The 9,841-nt window shown below is 58.6% G+C and overlaps 1 protein-coding gene across 1 annotated transcript; it reads left to right on the plus strand.

Annotated features, from left to right (window-relative positions):
- The first annotated feature begins 2,138 nt into the window (after positions 1-2,138).
- Positions 2,139-3,344, plus strand: FOXD3 (forkhead box D3). The gene has a single exon (XM_068952220.1). The coding sequence runs from the start codon at positions 2,139-2,141 to the stop codon at positions 3,342-3,344; it is 1,206 nt and encodes a 401-aa protein (XP_068808321.1).
- The last annotated feature ends 6,497 nt before the right edge of the window (positions 3,345-9,841 follow it).

The raw sequence follows: 9,841 nt of genomic DNA on the forward strand, positions 1-9,841 counted from the left end.
CCTAATGGAGGGGGAAACGTTGCTTTTCACGCTAAGCACCGTAATTAATGGTATGAATCAATTAATTCGACTTTTATTGTGTCGAGGATAAAGCGCAACAAATGAAACGGGGCGGGGGGGAGCGGGTTGCGGAGCGGAGCTTTTTTACTTCCCTTTGCGGCGGGAGAGCCGTTGCGGTACGGGGCGGGGGGCCGGGGGGCGTGCGTGTGCGTGAGAGGGAGCGCGCCCGTGGGCGCCCACTCGTGTCCGCGGCCTCCCCGCTCTCGTGGCCGGGCCGGGGTAGCGGGCGAGGGGGGCCGCGGCGGTCCCGCGTTAATACAGGCGTTTGGGAGGCCCCTGCCGCGCTTCGAGGGAGGCCAGCCGGCCGTGGGGAGTTTCTTTGCCTTTTATAAACAATAATCGCTCATCGGAAACTGTTTGGTCCCGCGGCTTTTTTTTTCCTTCTTCTCCTTTTTCCTAATTTAATTGTATTTACTTAAATCCAAAAAACACGTGCGGCCATTAAAATAACACGCCGGGGTTATTAGCGGTACTATTTAAGAAGAAAAGCCCTCTGAGCGATGCGTTTCCGATGGGCCCAGGTGGTGTTTCTTCTCGGCGGTACAAAGGGGCTCGGATGTGCGGCGGGCGCGGGCCCCCCCGCTCGTGGAGCCCCTCTCCTCGGGCCAGCGCTTACCTGGGGCTGCGTGAATACGGTCCTCACATTCACACACACTCCCTCATTTCCTACTTTTTCATATGCTAACACCCGCAATGATTAAGTCGTTAACACCTCTGGTGGAAAAAAAAAAAAAAAAAGAACCAGCTAAAGGCTTCTTTATTTATAGTTTCCCTTTGTTATTTTACGTCTTTTTATTTCTCTCTGCAACTAATCTAATAGATTAATCAATAGCCATTTTCTGATCTTCCGTTTCCAGCTGGTGCTGCTGTTGAAAAAACACAGAAAAGTGATTTCAGAGCCAGAACGGGTTGTTTTTTAAGCGTTATTAGGGCCGGCGCATCCGCTTAGCGCCGTGCGTAGCCGGCGAGCGCGCCGGCCCCGCACCGGCCGGGCTCGCCCTGCGCGCCGGCGGGCCGCCAAGCCGCCGCCACCCGCGCTACTGGGGACGAAATCAATAAATAAACAAGGAAAAAACAGCAAGAGGAGGGAAAACAAAAATCAAAACAAAAGAAAGCCCCAAAGCAAAACGCACTAACTTTTTACGCGCCCGCTCAGCAGGGCGGCTTGCCTCGCTCGCTTTTGCCATTTCGGAGAGTCCCAGCTGCAGCGCTGCTGGAGGGGGCGGCGGGGCCGGGCCGGGCCGCGGCGCGGGGGATGCGCGGGGGATGCGCGGGCCGAGCGGAGCCGCCGCGGCTCTTTGTTGACAGTCCATGAAACAACTCGAGTTTTGCATGACTTCACGGCGGGGCGCCTGACGTCACGCCGTCACGTGGCGCCGCCGCCGACTATATCTTTAACGGGAAAGTAATCTATCAGGCAGTCTTTAAAAAAGGACTTCCAAAGTGGCGAGTGAGCGCCCGCGCCGGGCCGGCCGCCCTGCCCCCGCCCCTCGCCCGCTCGGCTGCTAGCGAAACCTTTCCCCCTCCCGGCGAAAAGGGGAGAGAGAAAGCAAAAAAAAAAAATCAAAAAAAAAAAAAAAGGAAAGAGGAGGGAAAAAAAAAAAAAAGAGAGCGAGAGCGCGGCGGCCGCGGGCGCGGTGGGGCCGCCGGTGCGGAGCCGGAGCGAAGAGGCGCAGCGGCGGCCGGTGCCGCGGAGCCGCCCGCGGCGCGGCGCGGCCCCATGCGCGCCGCCCGGCCGCAAGCGCGGCGGGCGGGAGCCGGCGGCGCCGCCGCTTGATCCCGGATGCCCGCGGCCAGCAGCGGGTCGAGGAGCCGCAGGTGACCGGCAGCCCGGGGCCACGCAGAACCGGAACCGCCGCGGGACTCGCCGCCACCGGGAACCGCCGCGGACGTGAGAGGACCGGGCTCGGTTCCCGCATGCCCCGCGGGGGCGGCGCCGGGCCCGGCAGCCGGGCAGCCCCGCTCTAGCCGCCGCGCCCCCCGGTCGGGGCAGCCGCCGCCGGCAGCCGGCCCCAGCCCGCGCCGCGCCCCGCCGCCCCCCGCGCCCGCCGCCCCCCGGCCCCGGCCCCGGCGCGGGGATGACCCTGTCGGGCGGCGGTAGCGACATGTCCGGCCAGACCGTGCTGGCGGCCGAGGACGTGGACATCGACGTGGTGGGCGAGGGAGACGACGGGCTGGGCAAGGACAGCGACGGCGAGGCCGGTAGCCCCGCGGCGCTGCCGCGGCTGCCGCTGGACGAGGCGGCCGAGCCGGCGCTGCCCGCGGAGGCGGGCGCGGGCGCGGAGAGCGGCAGCAGCGGGCGCGGCAGCCCGGCCGAGGCGGCGGCCGGCGGCGCGGCCGACGGCGGCAAGGGGGGCGGCGGGGACGAGGGGGCGAGCGGCGGCGGCGGCGCGGCGGGGCAGAGCAAGCCCAAGAGCAGCCTGGTGAAGCCGCCCTACTCGTACATCGCCCTCATCACCATGGCCATCCTGCAGAGCCCGCAGAAGAAGCTGACGCTCAGCGGCATCTGCGAGTTCATCAGCAACCGCTTCCCCTACTACCGGGAGAAGTTCCCCGCCTGGCAGAACAGCATCCGCCACAACCTCTCCCTCAACGACTGCTTCGTCAAGATCCCCCGGGAGCCCGGCAACCCGGGCAAGGGCAACTACTGGACGCTGGACCCCCAGTCCGAGGACATGTTCGACAACGGGAGCTTCCTGCGCCGCAGGAAGCGCTTCAAGCGCCACCAGCAGGAGCACCTGCGGGACCAGACGGCGCTCATGATGCAGGGCTTCGGCGCCTACAGCCTGGCCGGCCCCTACGGCCGCCCCTACGGGCTGCACCCCGGCGCCTACGCGCACCCGGCGGCGGCGGCGGCCGCGCTGCAGTACCCCTACATCCCGCCCGTGGGGCCCATGCTGCCGCCCGCCGTGCCGCTGCTGCCGTCCAGCGAGCTCAGCCGCAAAGCCTTCAACTCGCAGCTCAGCCCCAGCCTCCAGCTGCAGCTCAACAGCCTGGGAGCCGCCGGCTCCATCATCAAGTCGGAGCCCAGCAGCCGCCCGTCCTTCAGCATCGAGAACATCATCGGCGTGCCGGCCGCCAGCTCGGCCGGCAGCGCGCAGACTTTCCTGCGGCCGCCCGTCACCGTGCAGTCGGGCCTGGTGGCCCACCAGCCGCTGGCGCTGGCGCGGACCACGGCGGCCATCGCCCCCATCCTCAGCGTGCCTACGAACATCATCTCGGGCCAGTTCCTGCAGCCCGCCGCCCCCGCCGCCGCCGTGCAGGCCAAGTGGCCGGCGCAGTAGGAAGCCGCGGGGTCGCCCCGGCTCGGCTCGGCTCGGCTCGGCTCGGCTCGGTCTGGCTCGGTCCGGCCTGGCTCGGCCCGGCCCGGCCGCCGCCGCCGAGGAGCGGCCGCAGCGGCCGGCGGCGCCCCCCCGACGGCGGCGCGGCCCCGCGGAGCCGAGCGGCACAGGTAACGCCGAGCGGCACCGCCGGCCTTTGTACATATTTGTATGGGAAACCGCTGACGTCGTTTTCGGGGGTTTTTATTTTTTTAAGAAAAAAATAATAATAATAATAATAAGGCAGAATCACGGTAGGGATTTAGGGGCTGCGAACTTTCGCTTTTTTTGAAGGTTCCGACGCTCCGAGCTGTTTCATCCGAAACGAGCGAGCAGGCTAAACGAACAGAGGTATCGAAAAATAGCGGGAGAGATTTTAAATATTAAACGAGCAAACAAAAAAAAAGAATTTTGGAGAAAAAAAAAAGGACGAAAACCCTGTCATTCTATTATAGAAGTCTGTTTATATATGAATGAATATATGTATTCTAAATGTTATCCCTTCGTGTTGTACACAACTTTGTAAATAAATTTTTAAAACGCTGTGCTCTGTGTCTGTTTGCTAGGCGCGCATCGAGCTCCCGAGCCCCACATAGGCTCAGGTGGCGGCTTCGGTGCGCGGCGCAGCCGGCGGGGCTCGAAACCCGCGTGGGAAAGTCGTGTGGCTTTTGATGCGGAGCGCCGACCTTCCCCTCTCATCCCCGCCACCCTTCCCGGCGGCCGCTTTTTCCCTAGTTTCGGTGCAGGTGGGCGCTGACTCCGCAGCTCAGGTTTGCCGAAAAGCGAACAGACAATCACTGCAGCGGACTCGGGGTAAGCGGGCGAAGCGCTCCGCGGTCGCGCAGCTCCGCTGGAGCACGGCCGGCCGCCGCGGCGAGCCCGGCAGCCGATCGAGAGTCACAAAATAAAACATTCCGCCGGCAGATCTGAGACATTTTTAAAACGCGGGGTAATATTCCCCTAAATGATTTTTTTTTTTTTAAATCTCGACTTCAGACATCCGGCAACAGGAACGCGGAATTCAGGATGTCCCTTCTCAGCCGCAATTTTTGTACTTTCTAGGCGTGTTTCCTTTCTATCTTTGAGGGAAATGGTTTTAAATAAAACCTTCGGGCGATCTAAACGACGTCACTAATTCATTTTGCGGGAGAATGTAAAGTCGCGCCTATGCGATACGAGAGCACGGATCTTTCGTTTGTATCGGGAAAAATAATAACTGGTGCTAAATAAGCGAGTCTTCCTTCTCGTGCGGAGGAAACGGCCTTTTGCAGCTCAGAAACCTTCCCCACTCCGCTGCCGTCACTTTGTGCCGCACATTCTTAGTAAGTTTTAAAGGCAGCTGCGAAAATATAGGTTTCTGTGCATTTTCAGGGCTAAAATAAAGTGACCACCAAGAGGGAAAAAAAATCGGTTTGGCGCGTTACAGTATTTAAAACACCGCTTTTTTTTTTTTTCCGGCAAAACGGAGACGAGATATTGGGAAATCTATTCTTTCATGTGCCCAGACAATATTTAGTACTTTATTATTTCCCTCCCAAAACGCTTAATTTGTGTCGCCTTTGAAAGCAAACGTGGATGTTGGTATTCCGCCCCGGAATATACTGTCTTTGTTAGCAAAATCGGTTGCATAAAACGCATGCGAAATTAATCGGGCGTCAGGTTTTTACTACTAAAAGAACTGAATATGTCGCTTATTTCAAGTATAATATCCGGTGGGATCTGCGGTTAAAAAAAAAAAAAAGTGTCCTTGTTTTCCTGGTAAGCAGTAAATATTATTCCTTCCTAAGTAAATATTTATACCTCAGCATACATCTACTAAAATAAAACAAGCAGCCTGGCGATGAGCTAGTTTGAACTTTATAAATAAGGACTTGATAATCATCTGACACGAAAAGGAAAAACAGTCACCTTAACCGAGAAGAGATTATGTATCAGAGGCGCTTCAAGCAGGTCCCTACATGGGCACCCGCCTAATCTCTTTTTACAAGGAAAACTAAACGGATCTAAATTTGTTTGTGTGTTGCCGCTATAAAAGTAACAAGTTGTTTCACAGTTGTGTCTGGCTAATCGGTTTTACACAAACAGCAAATGGTACATGGTTCGTGCAACACACGCAGAGGTTATTTCTATATTTAGCTGATACCCCTGGGAAAAGAGAAAGGAGGCTCTTCTTGAATTCACTTTTAGGCTCAAGAAGCTGCTGATCCAGTGCTTCCAAATGACACCGGATAACAGGGGCTCATTCCATTCCTGAGCCTTTGTTACTTATAAAATTACTCCCTCATATTTCCGCACATAGCAGCGGTGCCGCCGGCGCTGCGGGACCGGACCGGCCTCCCGCCGGGGCCAGGGCCGGGAGGCGGCCGCCGGCCGGGGCCGTTTCCCCTGCGGGCCCGCGGTATCTCCGGCCTTTCCTTCTCCTCCGCCTCGCCACCGGCTGCGAGGTGGCCGGCAGCGGCTCCGGCAGCCCCCCACGGCCGGCGGGTGGCGGCGGCCCCGGCGCCGCTGCAGCCCCCGGGAGGCCCGCGGTGCCGGCAGCCGGTCCCGGGGCTCGCCGCAGGCTGCGGCCGGCCGGGCACCTCGGCCCGGGGAGCCGCACCGGGGCCGGGGCCGGGGCCGGCGGGCGGGTAGAGGGCTCGCCGCCGCCGCCGCCGGGGCTGCAGTGGCGCACCGGGGCCTGCAGGGGGCGCCGCAGCTCCCGGCGCCTGCCGGGCCGCCCCGCCGGGACGGGGAGCACCCCGGGGCGGGAGCATCCCGGGGCAGGAGCATCCCCAGGCGGGAGCAATCGGGATATGGGAGCATCCCTGAGGCTGGAGCATCCCGGGGCGGGAGCACCCCGGGGAGGGAGCAGCCTGGGTACGGGAGCAACCTGGGAATGGGAGCACCCCGGGGCCAGAGCATCCCGGGGCGGGAGCAACCGGGATATGGGAGCATCCTGGGGCTGGAGAATCCCGGGGCAGAAATATCCAGGGGCTGGAGCATCCCAGGGTGGGAGTAACTTGGGTATGGGAGCAGCCCATCCCGGGGGTGGGAGCAGCCTGGGTAATGGAGCACCCCGGGCCTGGAGCATCCCTGGGTGGGAGCAACCGGGATATGGGAGCACCCTGGGGCTGGAGCATCCCGGGGCGGGAATATCCCGGGCTTGGAGCATCCCCGGGTGGGAGCAGCCTGGGTATGGGAGCACCCTGGGGCTGGAGCATCCCGGGGTGGGAGCACCCGGGGGTGGAGCATCCCCGGGTGGGAGCAGCCTGGGTACGGCAGCACCGCGGGTACGGGAGCACCCGGGGGTGGAGCAGCCCGGGGTGGGAGCAGCCTGGGTACGGCAGCACCGCCGGGGCCGGGAGCACCTCGGGCAGCGAGGGCTGAGCTCCCCTCCCGCCGGGAGGCTTTGCCAGCTGCCCCGCGGCGTTTGCCTGCGCCCGGCGGGAGCAGCCCCGCAGGGTGCCCGGCCGCTGGGTTTGCTGCGCGGCCTGGCCTCACCACGGGGCTCCCGGGAGGAAGAGGGCCGCTGGACGGGGCGTTTGCCCGAAACGGGAGCAGGCAGCTCCCCCCTGCTCTGCCGGCGCCGCGGCGCGCTGGTGGCAGCCCGGGGACAGCTGCCTGCCGGCGCCCTGACCCCGCGCCTTGCTGTCCCCGCCGAGCACCACGGTTTCCACCACGGGCAGCGAGGCCGCTCGCTTCAGCCAGACAACAGAGCACGCAAAGCCAGAAAGACCTTTTCTTTTTTCTTTTTCTTTTTTTCCCCCCTTTCCTCTCTCTTTTCTTTTTACTTTCACAAACTGTCCAACGCATATGGCCAAACTTGACACTGTTGGTGACAGATGCCTATTAGTATAAGACATGTCATGTTTGGTCTCTGGGGGGTATTAAAAGTAACGAGATCCTAAGCACTGGGGAAATGACCGTACTCCGCAGCCTGGATGGTTTCTCCGGAGCCACCCTCGGCCCCGGCGGCTGCCCCCTCCCTCTGGTCATTTATTACTGTCGCGGGAACACGGTTCACCCGGTCCGGGTGGGGGGACGTACGAGAGGCTGCGGATGGGATCTGCTGCTCATCCTCTAGACGGCCGCGTTGCCTGGGAAAGGGCAGAGCCGGTCTGAGCAGGGCTCTGGCCCGTTTGAAGCCCGCGGCGAGCGCTTGAGCAGCCGGCAGCCCTTTCGCAGCTCTCCGCAGGTGCCCACGCAGTGCGCGGGGGCCGAGCCGCGGAGCGCGGCGGCACCAGCCCAGCCCGCGGCCGCCCGCCGCTCCGAGCCCCTCGGCAGCCGCAGCAGGAGCCCCCCGGAAAGGGACGGCGCTTGCGGCCGCCTCCGCACCTCCCGCTGGAGGCTTTTGCCCTGAGAAACGCTTGTTTTGGGGGGACCCGCAGCGGCGCCGGGCGCGCCGTTTGCCCGACGGGCTCTGCCGGGGCTGGCGGTTTTCTTGAGAGACAACGCTTGTATTCTGGAGGTTTTCACCGAATTACGTTTTACTAGTCCTAAAACATTAAGCGTTATGTACTTAAAAGATACAGAGCATAGGTATTACATGCACAGGAAGTATTTTAGTCAGTGAATGTTCAATGTAGCAGGTAGAGATGAACTTAGCACGTCTTCCAGACTGAACTGGGAACAGACTCTTCAGCCATAAAATGCACTTAACAGTCTATTTAATAGTGGCGAGGTCCTTGAAAATGCAATATCCATGCTAATCCTGCCTTTTTCTAAATCAGAAATGAAAAATAGGTCAGTAAGGTAGAACCTTCCCCTTCCATTAAAAATGTGGCATTTAATCTATTGAAATAACTAAGTAAACTTTATTAATTGAGGATTTGGTAAGCAAGCTGAGGGAGGAGGCACTTTGCGACTTTATTAAGACCACAGAATGCGAGAGGGAGCGTCCTTGAACTCCGGGTTCAATAAAAATCCCTGCTTCCTTGAGCTTCAACAAAGTGAGAGAGGAGGGAAAAAAAAAAAAAAAAAGCTTGGATACGCGAAAACCGCTCAGTCTCTGCTCTCCATTGAGCAGTGAAATGCCCGGTGCTCGGACAGGTCCTGTTTCGCGAAGGGCAGAAGCGCCGGCGGTGAGACGGGGTGCGGCGGAGGGAGCCGGCGGGCACGGCGGGCTCTGCCGCAGCCCCGCTGTTTGCAGCCCCAGCGCTGCCTCAGCTGAAGTTGGTTCAGGGAATTATAATGGATCTCAGCAAATAAAACCAAACATAAAGCCCTTCTTACTACTTCATTATGGGCTTGCGTTGTAGAAAGAAGCAGTCCTTCCTCTCGCCGGTTACGGTAGTGGTTCAGAAAATATTTACTTCTGCTCTTGCTCGGAAAATGAAGATGCGAAAGAGTTGTGGCTGAAACGATCCGTCAGTGTGAGAGCTCTCACAATCCGGCTTTCGGTCTGAACTAACGCTTACCTCCCCTTCCAGCCTGACAAACGTCCCCGTTAAGTTACGTGCGATTTTATAGTGTTGGGAACCCAGGAAAAGGTCAGATTGTGAATCTGCAATTGAGAACGTCTCTAGAGTTTGTTTCCCCGCTCGCTCCTGCAGCACGGCTCAGCTCAGAAACTAAATCTTAGATGAGTTGGAAAGCAACTTTTTATAGTCGCAGACTCTTCCAAGACTCTCTTGCTCCCGCCTGCCCCAGGAAAGACTTGTTCATTATTCTGATCGCATTTCACTCCAGATTTATGGAATAGCCGGAAGATATTTGCCTTGCCATTGTTCAGCTTTACAGCAACCGTAGGAGTTGGAACGAAGGAAAAGAGCCAGCAAACTTGCTGAAGCCTCCTGAGAATGTAAAGGGTTAAGAAAAGCCGTTTATGTGATCATTATCGGTTTCTCTTTACTACCGAGAACCAAAATCAAGCCCGCTTGTCTACCATCCCGCTGTATCAATGTGCCCTTAATGCCTTTTCCAGTCATTGATCTGGTCAAAGTCACTGCAGAAATACTAGTGACAGAGACTCAATTTCAGGCAACGTGACCAATGCAAGTATTTAGAAAGCATTCAATAAAAAGCTTTCCTGGGAAGTGAATGATTTCACCTTGCACAAAGAGAGCTAAGCTAATTGAAATAATGCACTTGAATGTACAGCAGTGTACTCTTGCTCGCCAATACCGAGCTCCAGGAATTCTCCTTGGAGATTGCTCCAAAACGAAAAGCCGGTAGGGAAAACGATCAATAATCTGTAAGGCAAAATGCAGCCGCTCTTCTTTTTGCCTTTGGAGTCTGGTAGCCCATAGGCTGTGCAACGCTCATGGATTTCGAGATTTGCTTAATACTGCTGTGTTTTATGTTTCCCGGCCTCTCTGTTAGGCAATAGGCACCAGTGAATTATGGACATGCAAAATGCTGAGGGAAAAGTAGAAGGAAAGAATACAGGGCAGTGGGAAGAGAAATTAAAATCCTAATCTGCCACGGTTACTCTCCCTTTTGCTAATTTTTCACCCGATACATGGGCAAATTTCCCTGGATTT

The sequence above is a fragment of the Struthio camelus genome, chromosome 8 (genome assembly GCF_040807025.1).
Source record: "Struthio camelus isolate bStrCam1 chromosome 8, bStrCam1.hap1, whole genome shotgun sequence".
NCBI lineage: Eukaryota > Metazoa > Chordata > Aves > Struthioniformes > Struthionidae > Struthio > Struthio camelus.

Bases quoted from the DNA above. Each gene is read 5' to 3' on its own strand.
- FOXD3 (XM_068952220.1), top strand. From the start codon at position 2,139: ATGACCCTGTCGGGCGGCGGTAGCGACATGTCCGGCCAGACCGTGCTG.